At 43.0% G+C, this 23,886-nt stretch overlaps 1 protein-coding gene across 1 annotated transcript in view; it reads left to right on the forward strand.

Moving 5' to 3' along the window:
• The window catches only part of svp (COUP transcription factor 2), a 35,091-nt gene extending 13,156 nt beyond the window's left edge, over nt 1-21,935 (forward strand). Inside the window, exons 3-6 of the mRNA XM_066302673.1 lie at nt 2,917-3,215; nt 3,276-3,440; nt 3,873-3,954; nt 18,220-21,935. Coding sequence (XP_066158770.1) covers nt 2,917-3,215; nt 3,276-3,440; nt 3,873-3,954; nt 18,220-18,485 — 812 coding nt within the window. The 3' untranslated portion in view covers nt 18,486-21,935. The remainder of the gene's footprint in view (nt 1-2,916; nt 3,216-3,275; nt 3,441-3,872; nt 3,955-18,219) is intronic.
• The last annotated feature ends 1,951 nt before the right edge of the window (nt 21,936-23,886 follow it).

Raw genomic sequence — 23,886 nt, forward strand, 5'->3', positions numbered from 1 at the left:
GTTACGTTTGCAGTGCATGTTGACTATGAAAGTGAAGGGGAATTATCTCCGGAATTATGCAGAGGATTGTAATGTGTGCAGACAATTGAGACACAACAACAATAAATTAGATTGTATAATTTCGACCGCATATTCCACGAAGAGAAATAACGCAGAAATTTCGAGCGAATTCTGACCCGCGAGCGCCTCGTTTCCGAGATACAGAGGGTCGAAAACAATTTCTTTCTCTCTTCCGAAAAGGGAACGAGAGGCGGCGACCGGGCCGAAGGCGACAGAGGAGGAACCGCACCAGGGCCCAAAAAGGTCCCGGCTTAAACGAGCAATCCAGACGTTTAGGAAGGAATGATCAGTGCCCCCCCTCACACACACACACACACAAGGAACTTTCGACGGTGCGAAGGGGGCATAACTCTAGGAGAAGTGACACCCGATAGATTCGCGCGACCCGTTGGCACACCTACCGACCCGGATTTTTAAGGGTGGCTGCACGCCAGAGCTGAGCTAAACATCTCGCGAACCCTTGGATCCGCGAAGAAGAAAAATTTAACGAAATGTCCGATCTTCCAGACCCAACATCTCGGGGACCAGCTTTTTCCTCATCTCTGCATCGTTGAATTATAGAACTTCGTCGCTTTCACCCTCCGATTTTGAATTAACGCTTTGACAGCCACGCCAGTGGGCCCTAATGAGACTAATTTTGCCAAGTTCAAAACACCATTAAGTCGCCATAATCGATAATAGTCTGATTAATCCTGAAACAGATCAATCAATTGTCGATTCCAATTACCTCTGTGGAAGTAAGAGCTCTATGCCGAGAGCTCTTCACGACACATAAACTATGTATATATTAAGCCGATTCAGTTGATGCATCCGTTAATATTTAAACAACATTTTTCCTGCGAAACTGTCCGACCGGGGGCCCCACATAGAGCGGAGCCGGTGTTGCGTAGAGTTGGTACACTCGACGTGTCATTTCCAGGGAACTCCAGAACGATTTCGAACCGTTTCCAGGTTCCGCGAGGAGTAATCGGCTCTCGTTTGCCCGCACAGGTGTGATCGGTGTTAGCGAGACACGTCACCGCCCTCGTCCGACAATTGACAGTTTTAGGTATACAGGGCGTTGTTCCTGCAAGTAAAAGTGCCCAAGTAATTTGCTCCTTTATCGTTCCTCTCTATCTTTTCTCGCGATTCTATTTGTATTCTTGTATTCTTCCCTTCTTTTCTGTTATATTGCCGATTACCTCTTGACTGAGATGCAAACTATCTGACTGATCTCATCCGCAGCAACAACTTCCTTTATAGGTAAAGATGAGTCGGAATATTTCTAGATTGCACTACTGTATCAATATCACTAACGTCATAAATTTTGTAATGGTTATGACTTATGACACGGGTCTAGTAGAATAAAATATTCCTGTGTACCCCCGGGTCAAAACCTGTAACGAACATGGTACGCGGCGTACCACATACCATTAATCAAACTTTGTGGTGCGCTTGTCTATACCATTCATTCGACCTGTGACGTTTGAATTAACATTGATTGCTGTTCGACTATTTAATTTTCTAACGCGCATACCGGCACTGTCATTTTAATCTCAGATGTAGGTACGAGAAAATGAGCACTCGTTAAATTTTCGGAGTTCCGACGTAAATTTTCTGAGCAAGATCCGTGTCATCCCGTGGAACGGTTTACTTCGCCGTTCCGAGTCGGACCCGAAAATGCATTAGCGCAAAGGTATTCCGTGTGCTCCAACTGCGTTCCGAATTTTTTTTCCTTCTAATGACCGAACTGTTACGTCGCAGCAAACTACAATGCTTCGAAAACGGTTGATCATCGGAATAGAGTCTGTTCCATGGAACGTTCCTGATAATTCGCCGTGATCCCGAAAATGTGATTACGTGCGAGCGCTCCCCCCCCCTGCGTTCTGCGCGTCCGAACTGCGTTCGCGATTTTTTTCTCTTTCGACGGCCTCCGGTCCGCCATTGCATTTCTATCACTATAGGTGACGAAGGTGCCGCCGTTATCACCGTGATCTCAGGTGTAGGTTCGAAAAATAGGTACTCGTTAAAATTTAGGAGTTTTGACATAAATTTCCCAAACAAGATCCGCGCTAGATATTATACAAAGTACGTGGACGCTGAATCATTATGACACATATCGCTCGGTTTCGTGTAAGAAAGGGGCATTTGAATGTAAAAGAATATGATGTTCGGCCCCTTTTGAGCTGCGCGCTTCGAGGAAGGTTCTAATAAGTCCGTTGAAGGAAAAACAAAAAAACGCATCGCGATCGTATCAGAGATAACTAAATCGTTCTTTCGCAGAAGTCATGATCCAAAATGCACCGAAACGGGCGATAAAATACGAGAAGTTGAGGTCTTCCTGATGGCACACATGAGGCCCAATAAGCCTTCATTCGTCCCGATCCCGAGTAAATGAAGAACGGCGATGTCGGAGGACCCCGATCCGCGGCCTGTGACTGCAATAAGAAATTTATAGTTGATATTCCAATCAATGAACGTCTTCTTTGGTGCCGGATCTCTAGTCGGACGTTGGCAATTTCGTTGTCAATTATCTTGTCAAACTGCAATCTAGGCAGTCATTAGTCGTAAGAATTAATGGCGTGTGCCAGCCAGTGCGTCAATTTGTTGGCCCAGGAAGTGGGTGCTGGACTCGACCCGCAAGAAAACACACGCTCGACTCGGGAACAGAAATGTATTTTTTAATAATTAATTTATAACTTCAAACGTGCGGAAATGAGCAAATAATTACAAATAAAATTATAAATCTAAGCGGACAAAAATTTATTAACGTGCTCGGACTCCTGCTGCGTTCCCAACTTCCTCTCGAAAAGTACCCATGGGTGAATCCGTAAATTCGCCGCCTACAATTTACTATTACATTTCTATCTTTTTCAGCTGTTCAGAGAGGTAGGGTGCCACCTTCTCAACCTGCACTGCCAGGCCTGCCAAATCAGTTCCTGAATTCTTCAGACTCCATAACCACCTCACTCAACAACCCCACGTACCTTAGTAGCTACATATCTTTACTTTTAAGAGCAGAGCCGTACCCCACAACCAGATATGGTCAATGTATCCAAACCAATAATATCATGGGGATCGAGAACATTTGTGAACTGGCGGCGAGGCTGCTTTTTTCGGCTGTGGAATGGGCAAGGAATATCCCATTTTTTCCTGATCTTCAGGTCACCGACCAGGTAAACATTTCCCGATTTCGTTTGATCAGACGCAGGTGCAAGTGTTGCTTTCTACTTCAGGTAGCACTGCTCAGGCTAGTTTGGTCAGAACTCTTCGTCTTAAATGCCAGTCAATGCTCCATGCCTCTCCATGTGGCCCCGTTAATTGCCGCAGCAGGACTGCACGCGTCCCCCATGTGTGCGGACCGAGTTGTCCAGTTTATGGACCATATCAGGATATTTCAGGTCTGTAGAAATCCATAAGCGACCTTGGGAAATTGACCCGTAAAAAAAAGATTAGAAAAAATTATGCATATTTAGGTAACATATGAAATCATTCTCTAATTCGTTGGGTAATATTTCTGTGTACTGATAGTTCAAGAGTATAGGGGATATACAGGGTGGTCCTGCGGGAAACGCATCGATGAGTCAAGAAAAAGCCGCGAATACGGGCAGTCCTGAAAGTTTGGCAGTGTGCCAACGTCAATTGGGACGACCCCGTAAAATGTTTGCAGATGGCGGCTCTTCCGGTTCCACCGGAAGCGGACGCCAGCTTGCCCAGTATAAAAGGGAGCACCCTGTATATTATTGCATTTTTGGGTTCTCCACAAAATTTTAAGAATATTTCCCAATACGGGCGCCCTTTAAAATATGATTGGTATTTTCCGTCCGTTTCAGGAACAAGTAGAAAAATTGAAGGCACTTCACGTGGATTCGGCAGAGTACTCTTGCTTGAAAGCAATAGTATTATTTACCACGGGTGAGTAGAAATTTTTATGTCAAAATTCACTTGTTTCAATCTCAACTGTAGTAGCAGCATAACTAATCGTAAAAAAGTATTCGCGGAATGGAGAAAAACGTTCGAAAGAATCTCCGAAATTGGAGAAATTTTTGATGTTTCCACTGAATGGTTCCGTTGAGATTCGGGAACCTTGAAAATCCAATTTGAAAAATGCCCGTTACGAAGGACTTTCAACGATGAATCTTAGTGCATATCTCGGGAACCGAAGAAGTGAGAACAACCCGCCCAGGACAGGCTGACAGAGCTCATTGAGGCGATCTTTGCCCTGGTGGTTTAGTAATAAAAAAAGTTACTCATTCATCGAAACAATGGTCAGCCTGTGTATACATTTCTTGACCATAACAAAGACTCTTCTGTTCTCAAATGTCAGATGAACAAAATCAAATCTCTAATAATTAAATGAGTTGATAAATAAAGATGAAATATATATTTGGACGTAGAAAGTGGTATGGCATACCACTTCAGAATATACGAAGAATCCTCTAACGAGCGACATTATTACGCAGATTTTTTCACGTTCTTCAAATCCATATTCTGCCGAAGCTCTAGAGATAGCGATAATCAACATGTTACAGAGACAATCGTTTCTTCTCCTTCTAATAAGAACCACCTGAATTCACAATCGTCCATCTCGGACAATGGCTAGACGCGAGCACACGCAAATGAACTCCAGAACCATGAACCATACCAGTTCCGGTATTCACTGTGTCAGTTTTTGGCCGCAAAGATTGGGAGGAAAGGGAGGGAGACAGGCGGCCTCACTTTGCAACTTGTGTCTTATACCATCAGCGGCGGGTAAAACCATCGACCTTTTCTTTTAAAGGGTCTTTCTGCGGCCGTTTCTTCGGCTGTTTTGGGTCACTCTTCAAGATTGCGGTCAATAAATTCCAGCGTACGTGCACTACATAAATACGGACGTCAAACTTTGTAAATGGACATTTGAGTACGCCCCTGGTGAAGAGAACTTCTTGGCGGCGATCTGCCTGGGGCATCATACCAACGAGGAGTCACGACCTTTGGTAACCCAACCTGCTTACCAAATTCACACACGCGAAGACTGAGCTCACATTGTAAGACGAAATAACAAGTACACCATCATACCTAATGTACATGGAGGTACTTACTGACAATAATGTTACTAATTTACGCCCGTGGTATCTCAGGCCGCATTAAGAGGGACATAATGGGTTTCACGTTTTTCGGGGCTCTTCCGCGGAACGATTGGAATTGAATTTTCTCGATTTTGGTTCAGGAGTCTCGAAGGAAGCTCTAACGGTTCTCTGAAGCGTATAGGAGGTGATGGAAAAAGTGTCGCGAAAGTCGAAATTTCGAACATAGTCGCCACAAACAATCGGCAGTCGTCGCATGCTTGTAACGTAAATTTATGATCAGCTGTGATCCAATATGTTTTTCCTTAATAAGAGCACAAACGTGAGCATAAACGGAAGACCGAAATGCATAAGGAGTAAATATTTAAAATATGAAGTCTCCCCCCACCCCGTTCCACCTTCATTTTCAACCATAAAATTTCCAATAACACAGGTCTGGGAATCACGAAGCATAAACCTCGTGCCAGAAACTTCATGAGTACTTCGTTAAGGAACAGTTCTAATGGCACTAAATTATTGCCGTAGATAGATATTCTGTGCTAAATGTGAAATAACCTCGACCATTGGCAATTTTATACAAGCCGAAGATAGCCATTAGACCCTCCAAGTCAATATAGATACCACGGTGATTACCATTTGACTTCATTATGAAATTGATCATATTATTTGCAGGCTGGCGAAAGGCGGGAAGGATCTTCCTTATTATCGTGGCTTTCGACTGCAGTGCCTTAATTGAACGCGGACATTTGGTCCAAATTTGATATTTAATGAAACTTACTTATCATCTAGACTTAGACCGTAAATATCGCAATTACAGGCCATTATTCGGAAGTCAAATCTTAAGGCTAAAGGCCAGTGCCTCTGACCTCAAGATCTGAGGAACGGTTAGACATATAGTACCATCAGTGTTATACTGCACTCACATATTAAAGTGAACTTTGACCTTCGGTTTTACTTATCGCTGCTCAGACGATCGGCTGTGATTGCTGTGTAAATTACTTAAAAATACATAATAATGTTTCCATCAAGCAATGTAATTGCTTGATTGTGTGCGTATCAAGCTCGATAGATAACGTCGAGGAAAACTTGCGTTATCTATATTTAAATTTTTTTTTTTTTAATTTCTATACAAAGCGCTAACTGGAAGAAAAAGTTTTTGAGTTTTTTTTGAATTTGAAATGACCGATGATTCGTCAGCGCAACTCTCCCTGCTCCGCCACGCGGAGCTGTCAAATTTCGTAACTCGACGGCCGTCATCAACTTGGTCCTTTCTCGCGGCCATCTTGGATTATCACCCGTTTGCGTTCAGTTTTTCTCCCGATCGCGATGACGTGCCGTTCCTGGTCGCTCGGCGCGGAAACGGGATATTTGCCGTTACGCGCACGACGGCAGGAGCCAACGCACGGCGCGTACGCGCGCGGGTTCCGATTCGTTCGGGTTCCTAACGCACCCCCGTCCATCGCCGGACTGAGAAATCCGAAGGATTCACGTGCAATAAATTTGTTGCCCTTAAGTTGGAGTAAATAAAATCCATACCAGATTGAAAATTGTAGATACGTGACAATTTCACCTTAGATTGACCCCCGGCAGTATATCTTTCGCAGGCTCCATCTTAAAGTAATGGTTGATTGATTTCGACTGGTTTTTTTCTATTCTTTTACCGAAGTGCAGATAAATCAGAATGAAATAGTGCCAAAGTTAAGAGGCAGTGGGGTGCATAACAAAACAGGCGGCGGTTTTTGCCGGGGATTAGATTTTTAGAGACACCTCTTTTTTGTCACCTTTTAAGGGTGCGTTTCGGCGGAAGTCTTCATAATTTCGTAATAACTCGGGCGTGGGGTCTATTAAAACCTGCTTAGTTTGAATTGTAAATATTTTTGTTTATGTATTCCTACATTGAAGTAAAGCTCTCGCAAGCGACGTCAGAAACATTAAATAGCTGGGAATAATTTTGGAAACTTTTAAATTAGCATTAGCTGAACAAAATTAAAACACAATGGCAGAGAAGGAAAAAATCCTCTCCGATTATTTTAGATATTTGCATAATTTTATGCTGAAATCATTAGGCGACGTGTCATAGAGAAGCAGCCCCGATTTTCCGGACAACTTTTCACTTTTCGCACATCTGTCTTTGACCACTTTGAATCGAACAAAAATGATATTTCGAACTGGGCTCAACGGCACACGCGAAATTGCATTAAGTACGCCCAGCAATTAACCCCACGTACAGAGAATATTCAACGTATTTGTTTAACAGTGCTGTCGTTAGCATATCGTGTACAGTACATATGTATTTATTCTAATGAAGAAGCGTCATGGCGTATGTCAAAAGGTGACGAGACGCATATAAGCCGATCCATATCCCTTTTCAAGCAACTGTAAGGTAAACAATAGTACTATTGTTCGGTACTATGGTTGTTATGCTGCGTGCGACTTTGTGCACAGAATTTAGCTTAAATTTCAACTGAGTTCAGTTTTTTCACCACGCGAGGAAGTGCGTTAAAATTAATTGATTTCTTAGCCGTTGGAACGGCGGCGGCACGACGGAGCTTTTCGAAGAACGCGCGAGCCGAGACGGGCCTCCAGTGGGGATTTTTGAAAATTAATTATATTTTTTATTTAAATCGATTTCGGGCATGTTTCACATGTAGTGAACGGCCGACACAGAGCGAGGACCTGGAAATCGAGAGAGTCCGAGAGGAGCGTTTCCGTTGTTTCCTCAGCTCATTTTCGGGGGGGGGGTCGAAACTATTGCCAGTTAGTCGACGCAACTTTTTCCGGCCCACGATTCTCGGCGACCGTCGCCATCTCCGGCTGCTCTCTTGCGGGCGCCATCTTGGATTTTCTCCAATTTCGAGTTCGGGTTAAAACCTGAACATGGAAAAAAAACGAAAACAAAAAAAAAACGAAATCCGATTGCAACGATGTGTCACGTGTTCAGGTCCTGTCCAGCGCTTTGACGCATCGAGAGTCCCGCTTTGGCACAGAGTGCCTCGCAAACGGCATCCGTGCGTTTGTTCGCAGCGTGGACTTGTTTCGTCCAAGGCACCCTTCGCGAGAACAGGACGTTTGCGTTTTCGCCGGACGGCAAGTCGGACCGTCAACGTGCGAGGGACCATCGCAAAAAAAAAACCGAAGATCGAAACGTCGGACGTCACACGTGACATCTCCGTGACGTCAGAAGAGCGCACCGTCGCGCCGACGGAGCGTGGCTCGCTCTGAATCACCCGCGAATTTCAAATTGAAATGTTTGCCCCCTCGCTAAAACAAATAACGAAAAGAAGTAGCAAAAATCGATCCACACGGGGGGTTAAATTAGGCCGCGGCATTTAAGCATCGCATCGGTGGTCTAACCAAATCGGATGACAAGTCATCAAACGTAAGTGTGACATGCCGCCGACAAGAGAGAGAGATTATTCACCCTTCTAAACCAATTTTGGCTTGAGGGTGACGGCCCTAAAAATTAAAAGCCGCAGATTTGCACAGTGCTATTATAACGAAACCCCTCCGCAATCTTCCGATGTGTTCTGATTCATAAAGTCGAGGTCCCTCAGGCTCTTATTCCAGATAATGTGCTTATATGTCAAGATAGTAAAAATCGATAAAGGAAACTATTTCATTGAGGGAGGATTGCCCTATTGAGCATATCAAGGGCACCTTTTTCGCCGTCTGTGACAACCAGCGAATTTCGTCATGTACCCTTTGCGGCGTGACGTAGGTACTTCGTGCTTAAGCATCTATATCTGCCGAACGCATCGGGGGGTGCATTATGTCGTGAAAGTCCTCAAGGATCCGAATTTTTTTAAGTGGTGGGTAATTCATCATGAGGAGTTCCTCGTTAAATATCTGCCGCTGCGAACTATTACTTATCGATTCTAGAAATCTTTCCCAGTTGCTCATAAAAACCCTGAAATGTTACCCAATGCATTCAGGGGTTACAACAGCCTGGCGCGTGTCTATTGCCACAAAACTAAATTACAAGGAGTTTTTTGTACGAGGGTGAGGGGGCAATTCTTTATTTTCAGGAAGTATAATGCAGGGCATCAAATTACAATTTTCGGTCCCTGGTTTTATAGGGATGAAGTTCCCTGGCTGAAAAGATATAACCAAGTGCTGTTTCTAAATGAGCCATCTCCACTGAGAAATATAATGAAACAATTACCGTTCAAAAGAAGCAGAAAACTGCCACTTTGCAAATAAAAGACAAGAGATTGTGTAACGATGATGTTGTGGAAAATTATTTTTTCCGACCCGGGGCCCGCAGCCCTCGAGTCACACGAGAGAGACTTTTTCTGTGAGTTGCGTTCGTGCCGCGCACGCGTTTCCGCGCTCGGACCTTCGCGCGTGATGCGTCATCGTAATCAGAAGAAAAAAAAGCCGAATTCGGAAATGTGAGAGTTCTGGACGAGTCCCAAAACGAAAATCGAAGTTGGTGACGATTGGCGAGGGTCGAAACGTCGAGTTTAAAGCGCGCCACCGCCGCATCGTGGAACGGGGAAGCGCGCACCGGCGCGGCGCAGATCAGTCTGAACGATCTTTCCACGAAGGAGTTGAAGAAGAACTAGGAGACGTTCTTCCAAATTCCAACTTCTCCCGAGCACATCTGCAAAACGGTGAAATTTTCCAAAATTTCAAACGACGAATTCTAGAATTCCAAATTGCACAGTTCCGCCTCGATTTGGCCGATCCACTCGCGACAAACCTTTCGCACGTATACAGCGCGTCCAAAACGAGGATCTCGCGAACGGTAACAGGCGCGCACTCGGGATTGTCCAGCAAGGCCCTCAATGGACTCGGTAACGCTTGGACCCCGCACGTGAAAATCCCCTAAAAAAGGTAAATAGGGTAAAGCATGGAAAAGTCCGAATTAACACTTAATAAATCTAAATCTCATTGATGTAGCTAACGATATTTCATGCATGGCTCGGTTTAAATCAGGATTTTCAACAGGGCTGATCTTGATACCGCAATAATGTATGTCAGCAGTATTGAGAATTTATGAAATCTTCTCTTTTTACGTTTGAGTAACTCTTTGAGTAATACTGAAATGAGCGACGACGAACTTTAATTGCTATGATTCATCCTATGGCATAACCGAACAAGCTTCAGTAGTTCAATTCGTTAATATGAGGTAGCTGTTGGGTAATTTAGCGCGTTTATTTATTGCTACTTCGAAGATGCAGCTGGCGCTTTTAAACAATTAACGTCTAGGATATATCATCAATTGCAGTAGGAATGATAGTTAGTTATGTTCGGTCTTAATTGTTTAAAAGCTGGATTCTTTAATTGCGGGAACTCGTGGTGTGACGAACGCACCACACGCTTATTGAATTATTCGGTTTGTTTTCGCGTGGAGTATGGAATTCCGGAACGGGGCACATGCTGGGCGACCGGTGGCCGGTCGTCGGAAGCACCGCAAACATCTCACCAACAATTTAGGCGGAAAAACCGAAAGCAGGCCTTTTTGTGACAGAATGCGGCGAGTTCCCTAAAAACATGCAGTTTGCGGCCCTTCTCACTCCCCGGTCCTCCTATTTTCACTCCGCCGGGAGCCGTCCCCTCCCGAAGACCACCCGACTTCTGTATAGCTTCTGTCTCAAGTTCCTCCTGAGGGGGCGAACGTTGCCGATGCGCTAACGCACTGGTGCGGTCCTGTGTGGCACAGGAACCAAAGGAGATTTTGCGAATTCACTGACGTGGGGCGATAGAGCGCGTTGGGAGGGTTAATTTGAGCAATTTTTTTATGGTAGTCGCTCGATGGCTTCGCCAGATGTCGGCGAGTAAAGGCAGACATCTAGGAATAAATAGACAGCCCCCCCCACAAACACTCCGGGAATTTTTGGATTAACCGTTTTTCCGCTCAACGGAGTGCCATGGAGAAACGGCACGTTTTCCTGAGCTGCTCAGAGCCGTCGCATCCATGGGAAGTGCATTTCTGCCACGATCAAACCGTCTAAGTGGCGGACAGCGTCATCGCCGGCGATGGCGGATTCGTCCATAATGTTTCCATCTGCTGCCGTAAAAACTGTACCATTTGGAACGAACCCCCGTAACAATTGTAAGCTCAAACATATTTAATATCCCCATTAAGACCATAAATTACGAAGAAGGCTGACAACTTTGGTCGGATTCATTAAAATATTAGAGAGAATACCGGGAGGATCTTTGAAGGGAAACTTTTGAAAACGTGGACAATTGAATGGTTTAAAGTGAAACTTTCCTTCATCTACATGGTTATAAAGCAAGTCGCAGCTACATAAAACGCTTTAACGTCAGAAAGTTTTAATTGTTCCAATGGCCATCAAAAATTGATGTTCTCGAATTAGCATAGTCTGTATTCTTAATTAAGTACATCAGCTACACCAATGTTTTAATCACGACGGGCTTGTAAATTAAATCCACTTGATTCTAAGAATGGGCCAGATGAGAATTATAGGAACGGTGGAGGGCCTATTCGTGGAGCGCCATGGCGCAATGGAAATCGTTATTTCAAATAATGGATTTAATGGACGGCGGCGGGAGACCACTGCGTCCTCTCAACCTCTCTTTTTCCGTCGACTTTCAAAGCGTGCACCGAGCAAAGAATGTGTGCACCTCACCTCGGAGAGGCGCTGTGACGTAGTCGAAGGGAAGCCGGACGTCTCGCCGAGAGGAACGATACACGGGGTGTCCGTTCAATTTTCGAAAAGGCAATTTTGATCGTTCCCGACGTTTCGACCATCGGCACCCATCGTCGATTTTGATTTTTCTTACGCGCGCCATCTCGTACCTCCCACCGTTGTTGGTCCGACCGGAAAGGCGCTGGAGTGCTGTTGCGAATTCGGCGCATTTGGAGCAGAACAAGAAAAGAACTAAAAGCGGAGCAACGCCGCGGGACCATCATCCATTAACAAGTAATAAAAAGAAAAAACGGGAATTTCATGCACACCAGACAATGACTAACATACTTTTAATTATTTTTAGACCGCTGTCAAACGATTAAACCGCAGGTCGAGAATTTTTCGGACTATTCTTAGATCCAGAATGTAATTAACTTGCTCCATGGAATGCTAATGGCAGCTTTTTGATGACCACTTAGGCTAATTCTCGCTAGTGATTTTTCACTAATGTACGTAAATGATGAGGCAACGCGCAAGAGGTAAAGAGGAAGGACGGAAGAAAGGATTTGTGCTGGTTCTATTCCAGGAGTGTTAAAACATTTCGTGGCAAACAATGAACAAGTCAACTGCGGAACGTCAAGTGAGTCCGATCCGCGAAGAGCGTCCCGTGAGCAGCTCCTTTCATATACAGGGCGGCCGCACGAGGCTTAGACCGACCGATTCGGCAATTTGAACAGGAAAAAACGAAGTGTGCAAATCAGACACGGGTCCTAACGCTAAAGGACGCTGCGCAGAAACAAAACAAAAGAAAACTGCGCACCTGCAATTAATGTAATTTAGCGTAATTTCATGTAATTTAATGTAATTTAACCGATTTAATATACTTAAATGCAGAACAAGTGCTAAAACCACGGATTTAAAGGTCCCACTGATTCAGCATTATAAACGTTTCTATTATGAAAGCCGTGCAGTTACATTTAACTTATCCGAACAGAATATCACGGTTGTTCATTCAGAAATTAAAGGGAACGTTAAAATCGAAATAAACAATGTAAATTCCATCAATTTTAATATTCAAATAATGTTTACCGTCCATATGACCAGCGCGAGGGTGTGATTACTCATTAGGCCGTTAGGCTTCACTGTGATGAAGCAAATCCTCTCGACTGTGAAAAGCCGAATATGTTTGGTCAGTTGGGTACATCAGCATAGAACATTTCTGACAGCATTTAACACTTCCCTCGAAGGTCTAATGGGATTACTGACAGTCTAACACCTCGAATCAAACAACTAACAGAATATGAAGACATGTGGGAATTGTTTAAAACCTTTCAGAGGCACTGGCGGCAAGCTCGCGTTCGTTTAGACGAGTTTTTTCGCCTTTCGCTGATGAAATTTGTTTAAACTTGAAGTTGCGCACCGGCCTGATCCAACGTGACTACTCAGGTGCACTGGTCTTGCACGGGAGCACGAGCGAAAGTGCCCCCAGGAATGCTGGAAATGATCCCCCCTTTCTACGCCCATGCATGTGAAGATATTATCAATAGTGGTAGTTGTAATAAACTGGTCCCAAACCTCGGGAATTTCGATATTAGTGTACTTATTTATTAGGCAAAAGCTGGACGGGGGGTGCTGAGATCTTGTAAATTGATATCTTATCTCTACCGAACCCTTTGGACCGTTCGCTGTGACCGAGTGATAATTTGATTTATTTCTCAACCTGCGGCGATGGTCGTTCCCATGTTGTACTAATTGCGTCGATTGTTGTGCTTCGGGGAAAAATCGTCGGTTTTAAGATACGACGTATTTCATAAAGGCTCTATCGAAAATTTCCAAATTCATTCGATAACGTTTCGTTTAAATTCGAACTCGTGGAAAGTTTCGCCGCGTTGTCGTTTTTTTGACGTCCCCTATTAAGGCGTGTCAAAGTGAAAGTCGTCGTCCGTACCTCACCGACGGCTCCGAGCTGTCGCGTTGACGTTGACGGTCGAACTTTGACGCGTCAACGAAGCCAAGTTCGACTTGAATTCGATTAAACTCGGTCGATAAAAGGGAACACAGAGGCCAGACCTTTAAAGGCAAGTAGCCAATAATAAATAATATAATTTGGCACAGTTTTAGGTAAACGTAGCATGTGGGTGGACTACATTGAAAAGGCGTACCGCTAAAACCACACGACGACTAGCAATGCCATTGTTGTGGAGCTATTAGCAAAGATTTATAGCAATCGTAACGCAGTCGAACCTTGTCTGTCCTTCTCCCAACGGTATATAACTAATCTTGTGCACCCCATATAACTGTTGAAGTTTAATGCCCTTATACAAAATTGAGTCGTGTTTGATCCTAGTTGCTGATTTTTATGTATTTTTTAGTGCTTGTCTCGGTGTCGTTTAATAAGAATCCCCCGATATTACTTAAATTTAGCGAAAGATTTTAAGTCAAAAATGAGAGCAATAAAAGCAATTTTGGGCAACTTTTGCTTTTACGGCCCTGAAAGCGACATTAAAAATTAAATCAGCAAAGGGTTAACGTTCCGGTTTTTTAAATCTTGGTCGGTTTCAAGCGCGGCCCGACTAAGATGAAAATTTTTAAAGCTTTTAAAGCATCCTAATTCTATTACGTCGTTATCAAATACCCGTAATTACCCCGCGTCCGAGGTAAGGACGTCCAGCACGGGGACCTGGTAAACGGTAAAAGATGCGGACTCGGTTAATCCGAATAAATCCAAACCGAGAACACGCCTCTGCCATTTTTACCCAAAGCAATATCTTTTCGACAAACATCTGGACCAAAGGTATTTAGTCGGGGCTTATTATTGACCATTTCTTCACCTTTTTGTATCTCGAGAGGCGGGGAACTCATTCAAGACCTTCTGAAATCCACATAATATATCGGATTTCTTAAACGGGGCGTGAAATTTCCCAACAAATTACAAAAATCTATATGTCTACATCAATGTAACGCGTTTAACAGCTGCACGATATCGATATGGACCGCGATTAGAGATTGGTTACAGTTTATTTATGCTCAGTAATGCGATATCCATTACAGAGCCTCAGTCGAATTCTCCTCTTCTTAAAAGAGCAGTAAATTTCGACTTGAGCGCCCTACGCCAGAAGTCGCACCCCCAAAATTTCGACTTGTCACACGCGGGGTCTCTCAGAAGACGCGGCCGGAAGGAAACTTGGCAAAAAGTGCTAATCAGAGATTCTGCTGCGGATGGTGTCGGGCCGCGGCGAGGTGCCCGGCCGCAAAACACCCTGTGTAAGAGCGGGTTATTCCATGGGTGAGCGGTGCGTTAATTAGCTGAGGGTACCCCGCCAATCTCGGCCGGTGCCAAATGCCGACAGTGGTTCATTTTTGGGGATCACTTTGGTAGACGCCCAATGACGTTTCATCTATGACGTAATTAACCGGTACGAGATTGAACTAAACGAGTTTCGTGGAAGCAACCGAAAACAAGAAATGTCGCACGTCGCGTCCACCTTCCAGGAGGCGCATTTTCCGAGTTGTTTGCGTATACTTTCGACGGTTGATTTATAGACAAAAACTTGACCTACGGAAAGGTTACACAGAGCAATATTAAGGGCTAAACGGCCCCCTTAGTACCGTAAATCGTAAATAGTATCAATTAACCCCTTTTGACCTTTCCAACTTCCGAGGTAAAAGCCAGACAGTCGAACATTTTTTAAATGTCGAATATAATCAGAAAATGTCACCATATGCTGCATACTCCGCCAAAAAGAAATGAAATCCATTTTGGCACTTAATTCGATTTCCATATATCCCTGGGTGTAACACTTATATTGCATTACGCTCAAATATAATATGCCCCGCAGTTTGCTGTGGTATATGATGCGATTTATAACCCAGAAAGGGAACTTTCCTTGCTTCCCTAAAAAGTGCATGTTATTGTGTGTCGCTGTCACCCAGAACGACAGATTGCACGCTCATAATTGCGTAGAAGTGAATTATTGGATCGTTTTAGTACACGGTGTCGATAATGGAATTTAGAAAATTACAACGAGTGATAAGACGGATTTTGAAACGACGATTGCTCGCACGGAAGCCAACTGCCGTCGCGCGCCGCTGGCCAAAATTCGAGCCGCTGTCATTTACTTGTCGAATACGGAAATCTCGGGTCGATCGCCATTTGTCCCAACGACCTTCGATACGACCTGCAAATGATTCACAATTGTTTGTTTACATACGTCACGGCGGTCCACGGCCGCGTCAAGGAAAAAATACCTAAATAATCCCACATGAAGAAGTGCGACGCAAAACGGCATTTATTAGAGAAATATGCCGGCGCGGGTTAGTTCAGGTTATTGACATGACTCATCGTTTTAAAGGAAATTTACTTGTCTTTTAGTTCATTTTGCCATTATACAGGGTGTGCCATTGGTAGCTTTGCACGCGGCTTAATTTCAACCGCGATCGAAATAGTAGAAATTGCCGTGTCGCGTCGATTTTGTTTACGAGGGGGGCACGTCTTAGCGTTAAACGCGGTTTTAACCGAAACGGCCCCCTTCGCAGGGGTATCAGCGATCTCCAGAACTTCGAACGATACCACGGGCCGAGCGACACCTCCTTTGAAAAGGTTTCCATTTTCCGATTCTCAGTATGTTTTTCCGTTTCTCTAATTTAAAATTACCTGTTGAACAATGAGCCAACGTAATACGCAAATTTCAAAGGGGACGCAGGCCAGGGAAACTACAAAAGACGTTTGAGGTGATTATGCACGAAGCCACCCAACTTATGATTCATTAAATTTGCATCTACGATCATCCCTTTTTTTTCGGATTTATCTGGCGGTAGTACAATTTAAATGAAAATTTCAAAGAATTTCATTCTTTTTTTTTTTTTTTTTTAACGAATATTCATCATATTTCAATGGACCCAAAATCGAAAATAAGCCGTTTAAGATTTGAAAGTTAAATACCTCTCCGCAAAGGGGGTTGTTTCGGTGAATCTGCATTTAAGGGCGAAACGTAACCCCCGAAGGCAAAAGCGACTTACGGCGACAATTTCTAATATTTGGTTGTAGTTCAAAATAGGCCAGGTGCAAAATTTTCGATGACACACTCTGTACGCGGCGTTACATTTAACATAAATATAAAATACTTTTCCTATTTTTATAGATTCAAATCCCCTGATAACAGGGCCTATTCCGGGGGCCCGATTTCGACCAAAAACGCAAGAGCTTTAGTCGATATTTCGAAAACCGATAGGGTACAGACGCGGAAATCATTAAGCAGAGACGATCAAAATGAAACAGCGAACCTAAAGATGAGACGATATACAGGGTGTTCCATTTAACGTATCCGCACCGCTACTGCCTCCTTATGCAGATGGTTTTTTCCCATGCCTTTTTGACGCAGGAGAGCTCGCGGAAACAAAAAAAGCTGAGCCGCTCCGCTCTTTTACCCCTTCGCACGCCGTGCCCATCGACACCAACGCCTCGGGGACACCCTGTATAGTCTTCGAGAACTTGAGATACTAAACTTAACAGTGGCAGCAAATTCTAGATATGGTGACAGGGGCTGGTGTTACAATAAACGTATTGTCTTGCACTTTCATTACAAAGATAACGGTCCTGATAAACAAATGCATTATTGAAATTGTATTCGGGCTGGTCACCATTGTACCCGCATGCCATGGTCGTCTATTATTTAGCTCAGGTCCATCCTCGACTCTTTCAGTTTATGTCACGGCCTTAGTTTTATCTCGCGTAACACGATGAATAAGTTTCCTCTATTGTTTCCTAGATGAAATTGCTTCGATAACTATTCACACGATATTTGATTTTTTTTAATAAAAATAATCAGCTAGACCGCAATTTTGAAGACTGCAGCTGCGATTTGACACGTGTTTGCCAGGGGGCTTAACTAGTTAAGCGTCGAACCGAGACCTTTCTCAAAACCTGGCTCCTCCGCAATCGAAAACGGCAGTGACTTCCTTGGATCGTCCTCGTCAAGAGACATTTTCCAAGTGATCTTTGAAGCTTTGGGGCGATGAGCAGTTTCATCGGGCCCGCTTGGAGACCTCATCGAAATCCCGTCGGTGAGCTTTGACTGAAGATCGTGCGCAGTCATCTCGCCCGGACTTGTGTGTGAGTCCTTGTTCCCAAACAGGATAATAGGAGAAATCTGCAGATTGTTGAAATAAGGAAGTCTCGGCTCGACCATCATTTTCAATTGGGGCCCGGGAACTTTCGGTAAAAGGCGCAAGCGATCAACGGCGGTTTATTTGCGTTCGTCACGGCATTTCAGAATCACCTTCGGCAAAAATGCGAAAACAATCCAATTGGAAAACCGATAGAGACAGGAATCATTGGGCAGAAACGATCAAAAGGAAATGGCGAAACTGAAATAACATACAGAGCGTCCCATTTAACACATCGGAGTTGCTGGATGACGTAACTGAGATGGCGGCGTGGTGCCGCACGCGTGTCCAGGAAACATTTTACGTTTAAAACGTAACAATTTTTAACATCGTGATTTTATTTGTTTCAGATGCGTGTGGTCTAAGTGACGTGGCTCAAATAGAATCGATCCAGGAAAAGTCCCAGTGCGCGTTAGAAGAGTATTGTAGGACGCAATATCCAAACCAGCCCACCAGGTTCGGAAAGTTGTTATTGAGGTTGCCTAGTTTAAGGACTGTCAGCTCGGCTGTCATAGAGCAGCTATTTTTCGTTAGGCTGGTGGGGAAAACGCCTATAGAAACTCTTATAAGAGATATGCTCTTATCTGGTAGCTCATTTTCGTGGCCGTATATGTGATATTTAAAATTGTACTAGTTCTGCTAGTCAATGTTTATTGTCTGTTAATGTTGTTCGTTATATATGTGAATAAAGAGACAATCGCATGAATGAGACACTCTGTGATGTTTCAAAAGTTCACATATCAGAATTGAGTTGTTATAATGTTGATATCAGTTTTATTAATAGAGAGACTGCGTAATAGCCAGTGAATTTGATGTTCCTTTTTATCAAAATTAAATTATATCACTAAACATGTTATAAGTACAGTGACGCAAAATTGCATGTTAAATGGTTTTTCCTGAAGAAGCAAATTACTCAAACTGCCTGAACTGTCTCAGGAGCACGAAACATTTTTGTTCTCACCGACGTGCAATCGATTTTTTTTTTTTTTTTTTTTTTTTGATAAATTTCAATTAAACTCATATGTGTACGTGCGGGGCGGAAACGTAATATGTTTTTGTGAAACCTTCATTTTACCTCACTGGAAATACCCACGACGCGGAGTGATCATGCGCGAGAATGGACTCGGCCTGAACGTTCGCGTCTTGCGGCGAGGCTACAAGCGCTACGTGCCACTTACCAACGCGGAAATCTGCTCTTAAATGAAAACAGGCGAAATAGTTAACTGCTCTCATTTCTCTCCCATATTGTTCTTATCAATGTCTAGTCACGCATGGATTACGCATGCGAAGCTTTTTTAAACAAAAAGACCTATGATTTCCGTCAGTTTCTGACATCTGGTGCTACGTGGGAAACTGTTGATTTGCCGAGTAGCGCTGGTTAAAACCGAGTTCGCCGGCAGTCTCGTTGAGTTCTCCAAAACACCAACCTAGAAACGCGGCAACTTTCAGCCCTGGCACGGTGTTCCGCCAATTGAGAATTCATTTGGGCACACACCGATAGTTTCAAAAGAGCAAATAACGCGAGAGTCAAGACCTCACCTTCCAGGATTTCTTTGGTTAAAACCAGATAAAAACACGAGCCCTTTAGGGGTAGCTGAACGCTCGAAATAAGCTCGATCGTCGTTGGCATCTCTCCCTCGATTCCCGAGATACGGACTTAAACGCGATTCTCGAGTCGATTTTCTAGATTAGAACTCAAAAATTTGAAAAACGCGTACTGGATCGACGCCGCCTCGTATTTGACCTGACGAATTATCTGGAGGTGCTGCGCGGGCGCGCGGACCGAGCCCCGACCTTAGCTCAGTAGTGAAATTCCGAGGGAATCTAGGCGGCATATCTTCGTCTCCGACGCAACGTGTACACATACGAGTATTAGCAATTCGGTTTGTGTTAATGTGTTAACGATTTCGGCAAATGTAGCTTATCTAGATTACATTAAACCTATTCGGGAATAACTATGTTAATATAATATATTTATGGTAACTCTGTGTAAAGTGTAAATATTGATGTATTGGCTAACTAGGACTACTTATGACAGAAGTCATATTCGAAATATATTATGAGAAACGGGCAGGCTGCTGTATATTTATTTAAATGTCAAGCTTTCGATTGGGTTTAAAATTGCGCATTCTCACGAAACATTCAGTACATTGTTGGTAAACATATTGAACCCATCTTCAGTTTCGAAACTGTCTAAATGCATACTAAACCGAATGAACTAGAAACCAAAGACTTCCTGCGTGTTAATTAGAAAGTTCTTTTGACTTCTGTTACGGGTTGGCGCAGCACCTGACAGAGATCTCAGAAAATTTGTCAAGTGCCGCAGACCCCACTGTCAGTGTATCCAACCAGCAATAATTAACAATACTTAAAAGACGCACAGGAAACGTCTATTTCCACAGTTTCTAGAGATAAGCTGATGTAAGATCTATGAGCTCAAATTTTCAGGAACTTTAGTTAGTAGAAGCTCGCTCAGAGATACGGGGCGAACTTTCTTGCTTATTTTACAGATATTATTTTTCACAAACTATCATATTACCGATACTATTATTTCACAAAATTTCAAACATTTTCAAGACCTACCAATTACCCGTGCAAATATACGGGGTGTCCTTTAACACACCCTGTATGTGTGTAGACAGGCGTTCAAGGTTTTGTGATCGACTTGCCACGAAGCTAGGATAGAGATCACGGTCGATTATGGTCGAGATTAAAAAATAAACAAAAAGGTTTTCTACACCACTGGAATGTCCTCGAAACAGTGCCTTTTTAGAATTAAATAAATAGTAGAAATATTTCCGAAGTTGGCAAAAATTCCGAGTTTCCACGTAAAGTTCGCGCACGGAAACGAGAGATGGCGGCACCGATGTGAAAACCAGCGACAGTTTCTGACACTTATATCAGTTTTTCCTTGTCTACTCTGGAATTAAGAGTTTCCTGTCGAAACAGCGTAAGTTTGACCGCCCTTTAAATACGTGTGATATTCGTCACAAAGAGCTCTCTATTATTACCGAAGCGCAGGTCTATAAATTAGCTGATAATTTGACGGTCTGCGCCAGTCACTTTATACTTCGTTTCAGTCACTTTATGTAGTCGCAATTTACTTAAATGTCCTATTATTGAAGCAATAAGTGTTATTCCGTTGTTCGCAAAACTGAGAAAGTGATTATCCACAGCCGATTCGGAGAGGTTCCGGTAAGCTGAAAGCAGTTGTCTTTTTTACTACTTTTGTACAGTTGTTTTTATAATGATTTTTCAGATTTTTTCACTTCTCCCTTTTTGATATCGAATTTTGTACGTGTTTATTATTGTTGTTACTTCCTCTCTACGTTGTTATTGTGCAAATGCAATATCGCTATTGGTTGGTGGCCAATAAATTTAACCTTTTTACTGCGTTTTCAATGGAACTGTACTATTCCTATAAAATAGCAAATTATTTTATTGTGTAAGTACTTATGAATTGTTTTGTTTTTATTTCACAATGACTTTACGCACGTTAATTTTCTGTTTTGTTTTTGTGTGCACCACATGCGCAGTTTGTTCTGGATAAGAATGAACGGGCTGCCCCGGAAGATCAAGTTTCAATTGTTTCAAGTTTCAATCACATCAATGCATCCGTCCGTCGTAACAAGATGATTTATCGAAAATTCGTAATTCAGCGGAATTTACAGAAACGTATAATATATAGACGTAACAGTTCTTTTGGTGTTCATTCTTAGTTTAGACTCACTGACGAATGAATTTTAGTCACAAATATACTTACTGTGTAGCCGCAATATTTCTAATTTAATTTTACCTGTACGCCTATACTTATTAATTTACTTTGATTAGTGTGATTCTTGCCAAAAAGACAAACGAACCTGTAAACTTACTTTGTACGTAAACGAAACCTACTTATGTGAAACATTTAGGTAAGTGATGCGGTTCCCAGCCGACGCCAAATAAGATTGAGTTGCGCCACAAGAAACATTACATATTTATTGATTTTTTTATATTTAGTGAAATGGACTGTACATAATCTAAATACCCAACAAACTAGTACCTAAATAAAATATCTGTATTTATAGAGAGTCGTTTCATTTCATTCCATATCGTGGCAGGGAGCAACTGGCCGAAACTGGCCGTCGAATCGGTGGATGAGTCCCAAGCGAGCACAAAGATGGGAATGTTTCCTCGCCGAGGAAGACTTTTTTAACCGTTAAATTTGAACTTAACTAGTTAATTCAAGTTAATCAGATGCAAAGTGCCCAAAATAATACTGGAGAGGTCGCTAACCTTCATAGACACAGACTTGTTTGAATGCGACAGTGCATTACGTAAATTACTAAGGATGATACGTCAATGAATTTGTAACGAAACATTTACCAAAAAAACTTACCAGGAGCTTCTTCTTTCTTTCTTCCGCTCGACCAAATCCGGAACCACCGTATACCAATGCGTTTCGTGCGCGCATCGATCGTTCTACGCATGCACGTGGTACGACCGATCAGTTGTACCTTCGCAAACGGCCCGTCGTTAAATTTTTTGCATGTTTTGGAGAGATATCGCTTCTTAAACGATTCACTGTCAGCCCGACAGTAAACAACGTGTTCATCGTGCGGAATAATGTTACAAAGGGATAAACGAAAAGTGATTTTTGAACATAGTCGCCCGAAAGAATTGACGTGCTTCCCGTGCCGGCAACGTCAATTTCTGGATGGTTACGTTCGTGAATTTTCGAGTGTGATTTTTCCGCGAGGGTTCAGAAAAATTGAATTATTGCGAAACGCATTCGAATGTTGTGGCTTAAACTCCCAATTCTCTTTAACCTGGAAACCTCGATTATGGTCTTGTTAAAACGTCATTAAGTATTTATCACACTCTCGCAAGAGTCTCGAAGGGAGCGTTGCCAAATTTCGTTTTTATATTTCTTTTCAAGTTATCTCCGCGTCCCTAACATGCAAAAACATTAAGAATCCCTATGCATGCACGTACTAACCTGCGGTGTCTTATCATTTATGCAAACTCCTCGGAATGCTTCCAAGACCCTAATTCGCCCGGTATTTAATCAAACAGGCGACTCGGACTATTTAGTTGCGAGTATTCAGAAAGTTTTTTTCCACGCAAGATCTAAATGAATGAAACCTTTCTAAGGAGAATTTCTTTCATCCGATTATCCCCCATGACATTTCATTCAGGACCGAAGGAGTCCCTTCTCGCTGATAAATGATAAAGAATATATCTCAAAGTAAAGGAGTTTTATTATATGGATTGTTTCCAAGGTAACCAGTGACCTTTCTGGATTGGCTGCTCCGAATTATGTCAATAGACACTCCCATCTTTTAGGTAGGTTCGAGTTGGCCAGAATGTGCACCAGAAGCAATTCTGTTAGCTGCACTATGCAGAGTGTTTTCTCAGTGTGCTGGGCAACTTTGGGGGAATCTTCTCGGGTCGAAATTGGCAAAAAGTCTGGACGGGACATTTCACGGTAGCATGTCAAAAATTCGAGGATTCGATCTATGGAAAATGTTCATGTGAACGTGGGTCCGGTTTGGCCTTTAGGCCGAAATGCAGGCTGATAAAAATTGATATTTTTTCTCAATTTTTTCCCAACAAGTCCGCTACGGGATTACGTGTTTTTATGAAAATTGGAGCGCGTGAGATAAGCGTGTACGTGGCGTCTCCATTGATGTGCCCCCTGAACGTTTGGAACCGAAAATACGGTGGGGCGCTAAAAAAACAAAAACCATTTTCGGGCTGCTGCACCTTCCCGTAAAAAAAAAAAAAACGGTCCCTTGAATATTTTTTATAACGTAAATCGTTTTCGTCGAGAAAATTTTTTAAAACCACAAGAATAAATTAGGTGTCGAAAATGCCCTCCACCTGCAATGCATGCCTCGGCTCTTTGTCGCATACGTATTACCGCGCACTCTTTGAAAAGCCCCTGGTGTATTTTTTATCGTGTTAGATGAATGAATTATGCAATTTCTCAGTTGCAGATTGTTACGTTTTATTTTTTCCACGAAAACGGAACGTTA

This window comes from Euwallacea fornicatus, chromosome 3 (genome assembly GCF_040115645.1).
Source record: "Euwallacea fornicatus isolate EFF26 chromosome 3, ASM4011564v1, whole genome shotgun sequence".
NCBI lineage: Eukaryota > Metazoa > Arthropoda > Insecta > Coleoptera > Curculionidae > Euwallacea > Euwallacea fornicatus.